Source organism: Falco peregrinus, chromosome 14 (genome assembly GCF_023634155.1).
Source record: "Falco peregrinus isolate bFalPer1 chromosome 14, bFalPer1.pri, whole genome shotgun sequence".
Classification (NCBI taxonomy): domain Eukaryota; kingdom Metazoa; phylum Chordata; class Aves; order Falconiformes; family Falconidae; genus Falco; species Falco peregrinus.
Window position 1 is genome coordinate 22,882,826 of NC_073734.1, and position 12,555 is coordinate 22,895,380.

Sequence of the window (12,555 nt, forward strand, 5' to 3'; positions counted from 1 at the left end):
CTAACACGCAGCTGATCTCGACACCATCACCTTGCCCCTCAGGCAGTGGGGCCCAGCCCAGGTGTCCCTACCTGCTGGCAGAGCTGGGTGTCACGCCACTCTGCATTCACTAAGCGCGTCCCAGAGGTCCCCTCCATCACCACTGCTCTCACAAATGGTGCTGCACTCCCTGCATGCTTCTTTTGGGAGCTTTCCTCCATCACCCAGTGCACCCTTGGGCAGCAGTGTCCTGGATTTGACTGGAGAAGGAACCCCCACCTCGTTAATCCTTCTCCCCTCCTGAGCAAACAGCACCCCTAGATGCTGCTACAGATGCTGCCCAGTCTGTGTTCCTCAGCTGGGACACCTTTCCGCTGCTCAGTAATTATTAACCCAACCAACCTTCACTTTCACTGTTCACTCTCGTTAGCAGCACCACAGGGAAAAGCTGGTGAGCCCTGGCAGAGCCATCACCCACAAGCTATGGGGGTTCCCAGGAACCCCCCTTTCCTCCGCCTGCCATGGGCTGGGGGCACATGCCCTGTCCTGGCCGGCTGCTGGTGGGCAATGGGGGGCACTGGGTTGCAATGGGGGGCACTGGCTTGCAATGGGGAGCGCTGGGTTGCAATGGGGGGCACTGGCTTGCAATGGGGGGCACTGGGTTGCAATGGGGGGCGCTGGGTTGCAATGGGGGGCACTGAACTGCAATGGCGTTTGTGGCTGTTTCCCCCCCCCCCCTTTTTTTTTCCTTTTCTTTGGGGGTCTTTTTTGTTTGTTTTGGGGTTTTGTTGGTTTGGGTTTTTTTTTCTTTTTGGGTTCGCTTGGGTTTATGTTTTGGGTTGGGGTTTGGGGGTTTTTTGGGGGGTTGTTTGTTTTGAGGTGCTTTTGGGTTTTGTTTTCTTTTGGGGGTTTCCTTGGGTTTGGGTTTTTTTGGGGAGATATTTTTTGTCTTTTGCTTTTGGGGTTTTTGGTGGGGTTTTATTTTTAGGTTTAGGTTTTTTTGTTTGTTTGCTTGTTTTATTTTGGTTTGGGGTTTTGGTTGTTTTTGGTTTGGTTTTTTTTTTGGAGGGGGGATATGTTGGGTGGGCTTTTTTTAGTTGGTGTCGGTTTGGCTCGGTCCGGGCCCCGCCGTTCCCCCCGGCCCGCCCGGGCCGTGCCGGCAGCAGCGGGCGGCGCCGCGCAGAGGCGGAAGCGGCGGCGCCGAGGCCGGGCGGCGGCGGGGCACAAGGTAAAGCCGCCCGGAGCCGCGGGGGGGGGGGGGGGGGGGGCCGGGGCCGCCGTGGGGGGGGGCAGGACCGGGCCGGGTGCCGAGGCCGTGCGGGGCGGGGGGGGCACCCCCAGAGCCGGCGGGGCAGCGGGGCAGCGCGCCCCGGAGCCCCTCGTACAGCCCTTGCACGCCCGGCGTGTGGGAGGGGGCGCGGGGGCAGCGGTGGGTGCGGGGGGACTCGGGGTGCTGGCGCCCCGCGTGGCTCCGGGCTGGCAGGGAGCGCCTGGGCGTTTGCGCCGCAAAAGGGGAATCGTCCCGTGGTGAAATCCGGTACGCAGCGCGCGGCTGTAGTTTTCGGAGATGTTCCTTGGGTTCCCCTTACCCTCCTTCCGCAAGGTGCTGGGAGAGGGGGGCCCGCATCCCGGACTTCCCGGTGGCCAGAGGCTCGGACCAGACCTGGGATGCAGCAGCAGAGCATACTCCTGGGTGGTTTTTTTCCTTTACGAGATCCTTTTCTAAAATGCTTGTGTGATGTAGGAGCTCATGGTCTGGAAACGCTCCTGCATCCCACAGGTGCTCCTTGCACTCCCATATTCAGTGTGAATTTTATGATTTGTTTATTATTTCCTGTATTTTCTGAACAAGCTGCCATGCAGGGCACAGTTCGAGGTTATAGCAGGTAAACGGGGTGGGACGTATGTTCCAGCGCCCTGTTGGACATGCTGCAAGGGATGGAGATGGTTCTCAGCCTCAGCCACCACCTGGAGGAGGACAGCCTGCCCATGGGAGTCATCCTTCTTGGTCTGACAGCCCCTGGTGACAAAAAACCTGCACGCCCACAATCTGAAGGACAGCTGAAGGGAGGGACAGTGTCACGGCCAGCAGTTGCGCTGGCTTGGCGGACACGGGAAGGCTGTTGGGGTTGAGCAGTGGGGCAGAAAGCAGGAAGGAAGAGATGCCCACGGGGAAGCAGCTGAGGATGTGATGGAGGTCCAGACAAGCAGCTGGAGAGAGGGCAGGACTTGGGACTGGGGCTGAACCAGAAGCCCCAAATGACTTGTCACTGTGGTGTGGTGGAAGGGCTGGCTCCCAGCACCGCTCTCTGTGGAGCAGTTTGGTGTTTTGGGGTTTTTTTTGGGGGGGAGGAGTTGCAGGGACCAGCTCGCTCATGGACATGCCCAGACAGTTTGTGTACCCACCAGAAAGGAGAGGTGGCCATCCATGCCTGTCTCCAGGGCTGTCAGATGCTCACCAGCTGCCACAGCCCCAGTCCGGCATTGCCCAGCCTAGCACAGCTCTTCCATTCTGTGATTCCGTAGCCTGGGAGGTGTTTTGGTCCATCTTTGCCTCAGGAGCAGAGTTGGGTGCAGCCGCAGCAGATGTAAGGTCTGCATTAGCTGGGCACTGAGGAACAGGTGTGATGAGAACGGAGCGGTGGATGTGCTGTCTTCCACGTGCCTTGCTGCAAGAGACGAACGGTGGGAGAGGATTGATAAATGAGCTAGTACGTAAAGCAGAGGGATAGTCCTGGGTCACAGAATGGTTTGGGTTGGGAGGGACCCTTAAAGATCCGTTGAGTCCACCCCCCCTGCAATGACCAGGGACACCTTCATCTAGACCAGGTTGCTCACGGCCCGTCCAGCCTGGCCTTGGTTGTCTCCAGGGATGGCGCATTGGCCACCTCTCTGGGCAACCTGTGCCACCGTTTCATCACCGTCACTGGAAAACATTTTGTCCTTATATCTAGCCTAAATCTACCCTCTTTCAGTTTAAAACCACTACCCCTCATCCCGTCTGTTAGTGTCCTGCTGCTCTGTAATGTGTCCTTCAGTGAGGACAACCAGGGGACCGGGACCTTGGGCAAAATGCCTCTGCCTGCAGTAGGGCTTCAGTCCCTGTGGCTGTGCCAGAAGCAGGACTGCTGGGTGCTCCCTGGAGCACCCCAACGACGTGTCTTTAGCCTTTGCCAGCTTGGCTGGGCACTCAGACACACGAGGACTGAAACGGTTTGCTTCAGGGTCTCTTTGGACTATAAAATGAACAGAGTCCAGTGGAAAATGAAAGCAGAGCTTTGTGAGTTGCTGTTGGGACCCTGTGTCCCGCTGTGCTTTTACAGAATAACAGTAACCTCCTCAAGGGTGACGCTTGCTTTAAGAATATCACCAGCCTCCTCTAGGAAACAAAGGTAAATCCCCGTGATCCCGCCATGCTTGTGCTCGGTGTTTGCTGTAAGTGCTCCCCCGCCGTCAGGCCCTTTTCCCTGTGCTCTCAGCTCACCTGTGTGGTTTCGTAGGGCGCTGAAGATGGCAGGCAGCTCCGCTCCTTGGATCGGCAGCGCTTATCTCTTCCTCCAGTCGACATGCAAGAGCATCGTTCTGCCGTCTCTCTACGAAAGCTCGCAAAAGAAACCCAGCGTGTTCAAGGCACTGAAGCTGGCGTTAGCAGGTACCCATCCTCACCGGTGTCTTGGTGTGCTGTCTCATCCCTTCACGCAGTGCCGTGCTTTGCTTTATTCTCGCGCTCACGGGTAAGGAAGGTTGGCGCTTGCTGTATTTAGTAAAGACAAAGCGGAGCACATTCTGCAGAGGTCTGCCGGGGCGGCTGGGGGCTGGAGCACCGTTCCTGTGAGGAGAGGCTGAGGGAGTTGGACCCGCTCAGCTTGGGGAGAGAAGGCTTTGGGGGACCTACCCACAGCCTGACGGTACCTATGAGGAGGGGAGATGGAGCCCAGCTCTTCACAGTGGTGCATGGGGAATGAGAGGCAATGGGTGCAGATTGAAACGAGGGGTAGACACCAGATCCAGGGACAAACGTTTTCCCCATGAGGACAACCAAGCAGCTGCCCAGCGTGACTGTGTGTTCTCTCCATCCTTGGGGGTTTTCAAAACAGGACTGGATAAAGCCCTGAGCAACTTGGGCTGACCTCAGGGCTGACCCTGCTGTGCATGGGAGGTTGGGCTCGAGGCTTCCTGGGCTTCCTTCCAACTCGAACTGTCCTACAAGTTATCCTACTTTATGAATGTTTGTTTAAACCCATTTATGTAAGAGGGGAAAAGATTGCAATTGCTAGAAAAGAAGATTTAATTTCTGGTTTTATACCACCACAGAAACGTGATTTCTGCTTTGAGAAGCCCATTTTTAAAATTAGCAATAGCCAGTATAAGTTCTTTTCTGATATAAGCAGGCACGATTACATTAGCTTCAACTGTATGTAACCCTATTTACATCAGAAAGAGACTTGAGATGCAGACGGTCATAAAACTCTTTTTCTCTATGCACCCTTGCACCAAGCTGACTGCAGAATAGTTAGAAGGGTTTATCTTACTTAGCTAGAGTGACTCTCACTGTGTTCTTTACCAGTCTCATACACCTGAGCCTATATCGTTTAATGGGGCTTGTGTAACTATTTTGTAATTTCTTCTGGCAATCGTGAGCCGAGCCGAGTCAGGCAGTTTATCCAGTACAGACCTGCTCATCTTGCAGCTCGATCCAGAGCTGGAAAGCAGCAGGGAGCCCGACGCAGTTGCCTGGTTAGGCTTGATTTACACTTGCTTTGTGTCGCTGAAATGTGAATCTGCTCACATGTTTAAGGGAAAGCCAGCAAAAAGACTCAATCCTACTGAGCTTATCCAGACCTAAAAAAGCCATGAAATCGGCAGCTCCCTGAAGCGTCATGAAGAAACATGTGCAAAGTCCTCTCTTCTGCAGTAGCTTCACAGCTGTCATGTACAGCATTCGTAAAGGTTTCCAGGTCTGTGCAGCTTTTCCCTCCCCAGCCCTCCTACCCTGCTATGGAAGCTTGTGTTTAACCAACACTCAAGAAAAACAAAGCCCGGAGGAAGAGGTAGAAAGACGTTTCTGGTCAGCCACAGTGAATTCAAATGCCTCCCCTAGGTGCCTAGCCCCATGTCCCAGTGACACATCTGGCCTGAACTAAGCTTTCTGATGCAGCCAAGGACTCGGAAAACCCTGTAAAGCCACTGTTAGATCACGTACTCTGAAATCCCAGGCTAATTGCCCTGCCTAACGTGGCGCACACGAGTCTGCTTTGCCTTGGGGTTGTCCTCCGAGCTACGCAACGCACGGTGCGGGGCTCGGCGGTACCCGACGCAGTGCCAGTGGGAGCTGGTACCTCTGCGCGGCGGGGGGGAGGGGGTTAATTTGGGTCTGGAAGCAGTTCAGGCAGCCTCCCACAGGCCTCTGCTGTAAGAGCAAAAAAAAAAAAAAGAGAAAAACACGTCCTCTAAACTGTCATCATCAGCATATAAAATCCCTGTGGAGACAAGGTCAATGTGCACAGCTAATCACAATGAAATTTTGCTGGGAGAAGGAAGAACGAAGGCCTGGACAGTTTCTGCTGTCAGCGTGGCTCATGCTGCCCCTCCACTAATGTTAGAGGGCATGTCCCCAGCTTCTCCTTGCTTAGGTTTTACCATTAATTAATTCTCTGTGCGAAAAGAGTTTAACAAGTCAAGGCCCGATCTCAAGCAGCCCAATTCCCGTGTCTGGACCTATCACTCGCCACTTGTGAGATGTTTTGAAGGCTCAGAGCCAGCCAAAAGTTACCTCTGGGCATGGGGTGGAGAGGAAACGCAGGATTTTTTTCCAGGACCTTCATCACTGCATGAAAGTCCAGTCACAAGGACTGAAGACTGTCTGAGCACTGAGCTGAACTTTCATCTATAAAACTTCCCTGTGCTGCCAGTTTAGCGTAACCATTTCTGTCTGGGAAATGGATCCTCAGACTGAACCCCTCCGCTAATAATCTCAGCGTTGAGATAATTACCTGGGGTGCAGCAGCATATGGCCTCCATTGGCCACCATACTTCATGGGGATGGATGGTGGCCGGGCAGCAAAAACTTGCTCTTGGTTTAACGTACAGGTTTTTCATCCCAGAGGATGTGGTCACAGGGAGAAGAGAATTCAAAAGCCCCCCCTTTGCAGGCTTGGTGGTGGGTGGGAGTGGGTCTGGGTCGCATGTCTCATGCCTGGATAGTGACTCTGCTCACTTCTCCCTGCCAGACTCCACCGGCAGCGTGAACGGCGTGGACATGCTCAAAGTGCACTGCAGCCACCCACACCTGATAGTCCAGCTCAAGTTCTGCAAGCAGGAGAACTGCCGCCGCTTCCTGCGGAGTTACCGGGAAGGAGCGCTCCAGCAGTCCCTCCAGAATCACCTCCAGCTCTCCTTGGCCATGACCACGGTGCCTCTCGAAATGGAGCTGAAGGCTGGCAAGGAACACCTCGACGACATGCTGAAGGATGAGGATCGCTGCGTGGAGTGCATCTACAGAGAAAAGGTGAGTGGGAGAGGGTGGGAGGCCAGGCAGCAACGAGGAGCAGTAGCACGGGACTCGGGAAGGTGCATGCAGGTCTTGCTCTGCTGCAGCATGCTGGGTTGTTGACTTCTCCCTCCTTCACTTCTCGACTATAATGTGGAGAAACAGCTCTGCCCTTCCCCAGAGCAGTGCGCTTTTCTGGAAGGTGTGACAGTTACCTAAAATAGCTTACAGAGATTCTGTGAAATCCCTGTGGTTTCTGTGTGTAACAATTAGCATGGCTGTTACCACCACTACAATGAAGAACTATAGAAGGTGCAGCTGAAAGCATGAGCAAGCATGCCTTGATACACCTGTGAGGCAGGTGGAGAGGACAGCAGTCCGGTGTGGAACAAGCACTGCTCAGCACCTTTGTCCCCTGCCTTGCCCACCACCTCCTCCGAGCAAAGCAGTGGTAACTGCACCTAGAAGCGAGCGTGGGTGCAAACACTGCGCATTAAACCAACAACTTGTGACAGAGTGGGGACAAACAGCATCTGCTGCCAGCAGAACATAGGCTGCCCTTTTGAAGGCAAAGTCTCTCTCTCAGAAGTGATATCCAGCGTCTAGCTCATTGCACACTTTGGCCCTGGCACTCTAATCCTGCTAGCAAGAGCAGTGAGGTCTTGTCATCTCACCACAAAACCAAGGCACTTGACATGATTAAACTCATTGCCTTTCCCCTCTCCCTCTTTTTTTCCACCTGGAACTAGCAATACCTTGTAACTCTGGTTCCCTCTAGATGGTCCTGAGAAATAGGTACTCACCATCTACTTGGGAAGATGAGGCACAAGAGTATGTTTTGCCACGTTGCTTTTCTGCAAGCACAGAGAACGAAGTGCAAACGTTTCAGCCCTGGGCCAAACCACACGTGATGCACCGTACCCTGTCAGCCTCTGCTTGCGGCTCCCTCCCCTCGCTGAACTAGCGGCCTGAACAAAAGAGATGGGCTTATTCTCAGTTCCCCCAAACTGACTTAGCCGGGCTTCTGCCTGACAGTGCCACAGTCAAAGATGTCCCTAAGGCACAGCTGTCAGTGGCCGAGGGCACTGCTGGGTGCTGCTGTACGCCAGCTAAGCGCTCGACAGAGCACTCGCCAGGTTGGACTCTTCCCATGTGTTTTGCTGCTTTTACTCCTTTGCTCATTACCTGCCTTCTGGAGGTCAGGCTAGTTTTCTCTTGGTCAGTGAGAAAAACTGGCTCGAAGAGGATCTGGGAGCAACAGCACTTAGGTAGTGGAGGGGCAGAGAGGAGAAGGGGCATAGCAGGAGCTGCCTGCTGTGGTGGCCCTGAGCTGCTGGATCAGGTCACCCCGTTCTGTGGGCCTGACCCTTACATGGGGTAAGTCAGAGAAGCCACGCTGCCTGTGGTGCCCCCTGATTCTTGCAGAGGGCTGCTGGAGGTAAATGTGGACTCGTAGGAATTTTGTGCAACTTGTAAGCGCTCACTGCTGCACGTGAGAAACCCAGGGGAGGGAGATTGCCTGTTTCATATCACATCAGAGAGAGAACCTCACACGTTTACAGCCAGAACTCCATCAGGCTATTTCGTCTGGTCAGTTCACAACTGACACTATAGCTGCCTCATTGCTCCTCTCTTGACACCGTCATCTTAGGCTGCACCTTCCAGCTGAACATCTCCAGCTTTGCAAGGCAGTGAGCCTGGCAGGCATCACTGACACTGTTTGCATTGCAGCCTGACCGCCTGCGGGATGAGGAGATCACGGAGCTGGAGGAGTGCCTCAAGAGCCTGATCGTTCACCAGAGCATCAACAACAACACGGCTGTAAAAGACTGCGCATCTCTGCACTCCCCATCTCTGCCTTTTCCGTCTCAAGGCAGCTCCCTTTCCCCGCAAGTCACCTTCATCTTTCAGGGACAAGAGTTCGGTGAGTAGCTGGAACTGACCAGGACAGCCCTTGGTCTTCCTCGCCTCAAAGCCCAAGAGGGAGGATTAACGTGACTACGTATTGGGGTCTACCTCAGATGCATCAAGGATCTCCCAGCATCCCATAAGGAAGGAATTCCAGCAGTCCTAAGATACTGCCATACTGCTTCTGCTCAGGCTTCAACCTGTTTTTTTCTTTTCTGGGGTGGCACAGAACCAGATGCTTCAGAGCCTGTGTCCTTACAGGTTCCTCACATTTAAAAACTCCTTAATACTGAAAGGAAGAACGCAGATTAGCTTCTCTTCCTCCACATCATTTTGTTGAGGTGAGTTAATATCGTAGGTGGGGTCAGGCTGGGAAGGTTGCTGTGGGCACCATCAGCCCTGCTGTCAGCCGGGATGGATTTGTCCAGGCTCCCTGCAGTACGTCAGCTGTCTTCGGGGTCTGTCCCCTCCAGAGAGCTTTCAGACAGTCTCACATAACAATTTTAGCTTGAGATCAGCTAGATAATTTCTGAGCGTGCTTAAGCTGCGTGTCCATTCTGCAGTGCTAAACAGCCAAGGAGAGAGCTCCTGTGTTGCATCCTGAGGATGCTTAGGCAGGGGACAGGGGACGTGGTCAGAAAGGTCTTGCCAAGTTGATTTTGAAAGGCTGAAACAAATAAAAGAGGATGTCTATCAGAAGAAAAAAAGAAAAGGAGAAAAAAGAAAAAAAGCTCTAGCAAACCACAGGGCAATCTTATACTGGGGGAGGAAAATTTTTTTTTAAAAAAGCTATTGCCGAGCTTGCAGGGTGGGGGCAAGCCCAGACACTGGCGTTGTGGGAGGATTTCAGTAAGGGAAGGGCCCGAGCAAGGCAGAGGGCTGGGGGCGGACGGCCACGGGCGGGTGAACGTGTCACCGCGTGCTGCAGCTCCCCACTGAGGCACCAGCGCCGGGGACGGCAGGCGGTGCGGGGAGCGGAGGGCAGGAAGGTGCGAAGCAGCGGGGCTTCCTCCGGCGGCCCCACCTCCAACGGTGGAGGAGCATTGTGGGGGGCGTGCGGACCCCCGGGCAGGGTGGTCCCTGTAGCTTCCCTGCTCTGGGACCCCAGGCAGGGCTGCCCGGGTGCTAAACCACCGGAGGACGAGTAGAGCAGCCCCGCAGCAGTTTAATAGCACACTGTGGGCGCCGAACAGGCTCCCTGCTCCGCGGAACGTTGAGCCAACCTTGCACTGGCCCAAGCTGCCTCACACCAGCCCTGAAACCTCCGTGTTTCACCTGCCCTCTGTCCCTTTCAGCCAACAGAATGCTCACGCCGGATGACCACCAGAAATTTGCCAAGCTTGTGTCCAAGAAATGGAAGCAAGTGGGTCGCTCGTTGCAGAAGAGCTGCCGGGCCCTGCGTGATCCCGTCATTGATAACCTGGCCCTCGAGTACGACCGAGAGGGACTGTATGAACAAGCCTATCAGCTGCTCCTCAGGTTTATCCAGTCGGAGGGGAAGAAAGCCACGATAGCGCGGCTGATCTCAGCCCTGGAAGAAAATGGTCTCACCAGCTTGGCTGAGGAGCTCTTGGGCCTCCATTCCAGCGAGGACTGCTCCTAGAGCCCACGGGGTCATGGCATCGCTAAGGGCTTTCTCGCTTTAGCTAGTGTATGGGACTGCTGCCAGCGGCTGGGGATGTAAAGCCCTGAAAATCACCGCAGGTTTCCAGGTAGGTGGGAATGGCCGGGGGAGAGGTTCTGTGCTCGCAGAAGCCAGCACGGACCTCTGATGTCCCCATTGTGTGTCCAGAAGTCAACGTTACTTTCCCATGAAGTGGTGAGAGAGGCTTTCAGCCTGACTTCCCTCAGGACTGAGCCGTCACAGGGAAGAGCCAGGCAGTCAGAGAGCCCTGGGGGAGAGTGGGGGAGAGGAGAGAGCAAGGAAGGCACCTCGGAGAATTCCTCTGGGAAGCAGGCGATGCCACTGTTTCTTAGGCGGTGGCCCAGGCCATCACCTAGAGAGCTGCGATAGATTTCTTATATTGAAGACATTTTTACCCTCAGGCATGACACCAACCGAAGACAGAGAGGAAATTAAGGAAAAGTCAGTTTTACATTATTTTTCCTTCTTCAAATGAGGAACAGACACCTGCAGCAAGTGCATCTGCCCTGCCCTACTGTGGTACAGCTCCTTCCCACCTCTCTCCACCCAAAGGTTTCCCTTTTACCTGGGACAGCCATAATCTTCCACAAAGCACCAGATTGCTGCTGTAGAACAAATTTCAGGCTCGGAACAAGCCATCCGAACAAACACAATTTCGGAGAACGATTCCCAACTCTTGGTTTGTGGTGGACAATACTATTTTGCCTACATCGTGCTCAGCTCTTTCCCACCAGCCCGAGGGAGCCTGTACCTGTGAGAAGCAACACGCAGTGCTGGAAGGAAAATTGTCACCTCGTCAGCGAGTTACCTGTGGAGTGCAGATGGGAGCTGCTGCTCTGAAGTGGGTCGCAGCACCAGATCCCATCCTGAACCCGGTGACCAGCTGGCTGCTAGCGCCTTCGCTCGCTTCTGGACCACGTACCCTCAGCCTGCTGAGTTCACCGGAGAGGATCGCTCATGCCGTCGTGTCTCACGAGCATCGGGATCTGCCCAGAGCCTTTCCCTGGCGGTGTTGTCACTGTGTGACAGTGGGGCATTAGCTGCTGTGCCTGGATTTACCTGCCCTGATTTCGAGGGTAAAAATGGCTTCAAAGACAAAGCACCCAAGCCCCAGGGCTGACTTGTGCTTCCAGTTCTGCTGGGAGATGCCAGCTCTCTCCTGGTACGGGTGATGCAGACTGCAACAGAGCGCAGTTTACACCTTTGCCCATAAAGCACAGAGCAACACGTGTCTAGCACGGCACAGGTCTTGTGAACCACAAATTCCCAATGCTTTCCTGATAGGTTTTTACTTACCCTTTTCCATTAATCCTATCTCTCTTCGTCTTTCCCATCCGTGGGAATAGCCGGTGGGCCTTGGAAATCATTTCAGATGTCGAGGGTGGTTCTGCCAGCACACGTAAAGCCCGTGTGGGCACACACATACCAGGCCACTGGCAGTCATGACAGGCCCAGCTTTCAGTCAAGCCCTGATGGTCTTTTAAACCACAACTCACATCCTAATCCTTCACGGGAGCCAGAGCTGTAATTTGGGAGGGAGGAATGCAGCCTTGGGCTCAGGTGTGGGCTGGGATCTGCTCCCACAGCTGCGGAAGACCTGGGGGAGCAGGATTTAGACGGCCAGCTTCTACCCAGCTGGGGTCCACAGGTGAGCTGAGCATCACCTTCCTCAGTGTCAGCCTGAGGAACCTGGCTGTTTTGCTGCAGGTTTGGGATCCCCAAGGTTACGTACACAGTGTGGAAAGGAAACGGAGGGGGTTAAAGGTGGGGAGCATGTTCGCAAGGTGTGAATGAGTATGTTTGCATGGTGCCCTTGACTTCATCCTGGCACTGTCTCTACAAAGACTGTGGCTCCGTGACCTTTCATTCAGCTATTCTGGGTCTGTGCTGTTGCAGTCTCATCTCCCCCATTCCTGCTCCACGTCCTTCCCTCTCCCTTACAGTAGTACCAGTGCTTTTCCCAAAATGAAGCAACTATCTCTCCGACAGTGTTGCTTTTGGGACCAGCATGGTGGAACCATACCTCAAAGCATTTTGTTTTCCTGCCAGATCCCAACTGGGGAACTCTTCAACAGCAGCCTACCTGGCAAATGGTATTTTAAAAAAAAAAATTACAAAAAAAAAAATCAGAAACTTGAAAATTACTTTAACAGCAATAGGGTTTGCTCTTGATTTTGGGAAAATGATTTTTTAGAAAACGAGGTCATATGCATACCTGCTGTCTTGTTTGTAGTCAGTATTTCTAAGCTATTCACGTGCACAGCTTTCATACACAGTTATAAGGCAGCCCCTGAGCAGTGAGAACTCCCAGCTTTTACAGTATCTGTTAATGCTCAAAATGAGAAAGGCTTGTTATTCAGCATCTACTTCAAGTCCAAAAAAACTTCTTTGCTGCTATTACTGTATTACAGAGGACTAAGCACGAATGCTTTTTTTTCTTTAATGCAAACCTTGGTTCATTTTATTCTTCTGCCAGCAGTTGGCATATGCGCTGCTTCTTACTCACAGATTCCCTCTCACAAGTGCCATTAAG

General features: G+C 53.6%; 1 protein-coding gene across 2 annotated transcripts; it reads left to right on the top strand.

The window, feature by feature from the left end:
- Nucleotides 1–1,170: 1,170 nt before the first annotated feature.
- TRADD (TNFRSF1A associated via death domain) lies at nt 1,171–11,279 on the top strand. 2 transcript variants are annotated; one of them, XM_055818867.1, is made up of 5 exons: nt 1,171–1,207; nt 3,480–3,631; nt 6,210–6,487; nt 8,201–8,393; nt 9,673–11,279. In XM_055818867.1, the coding sequence occupies exons 2-5, from the start codon at nt 3,490–3,492 to the stop codon at nt 9,978–9,980; spliced, it is 921 nt and encodes a 306-aa protein (XP_055674842.1). In that variant the 5' UTR covers nt 1,171–1,207; nt 3,480–3,489; the 3' UTR covers nt 9,981–11,279. The 2 variants fall into 2 exon arrangements, with proteins under 2 accessions (XP_055674842.1, XP_005233540.1); XM_005233483.3 differs by lacking the exon at nt 1,171–1,207 and adding an exon at nt 1,454–2,690.
- Nucleotides 11,280–12,555: the final 1,276 nt, after the last annotated feature.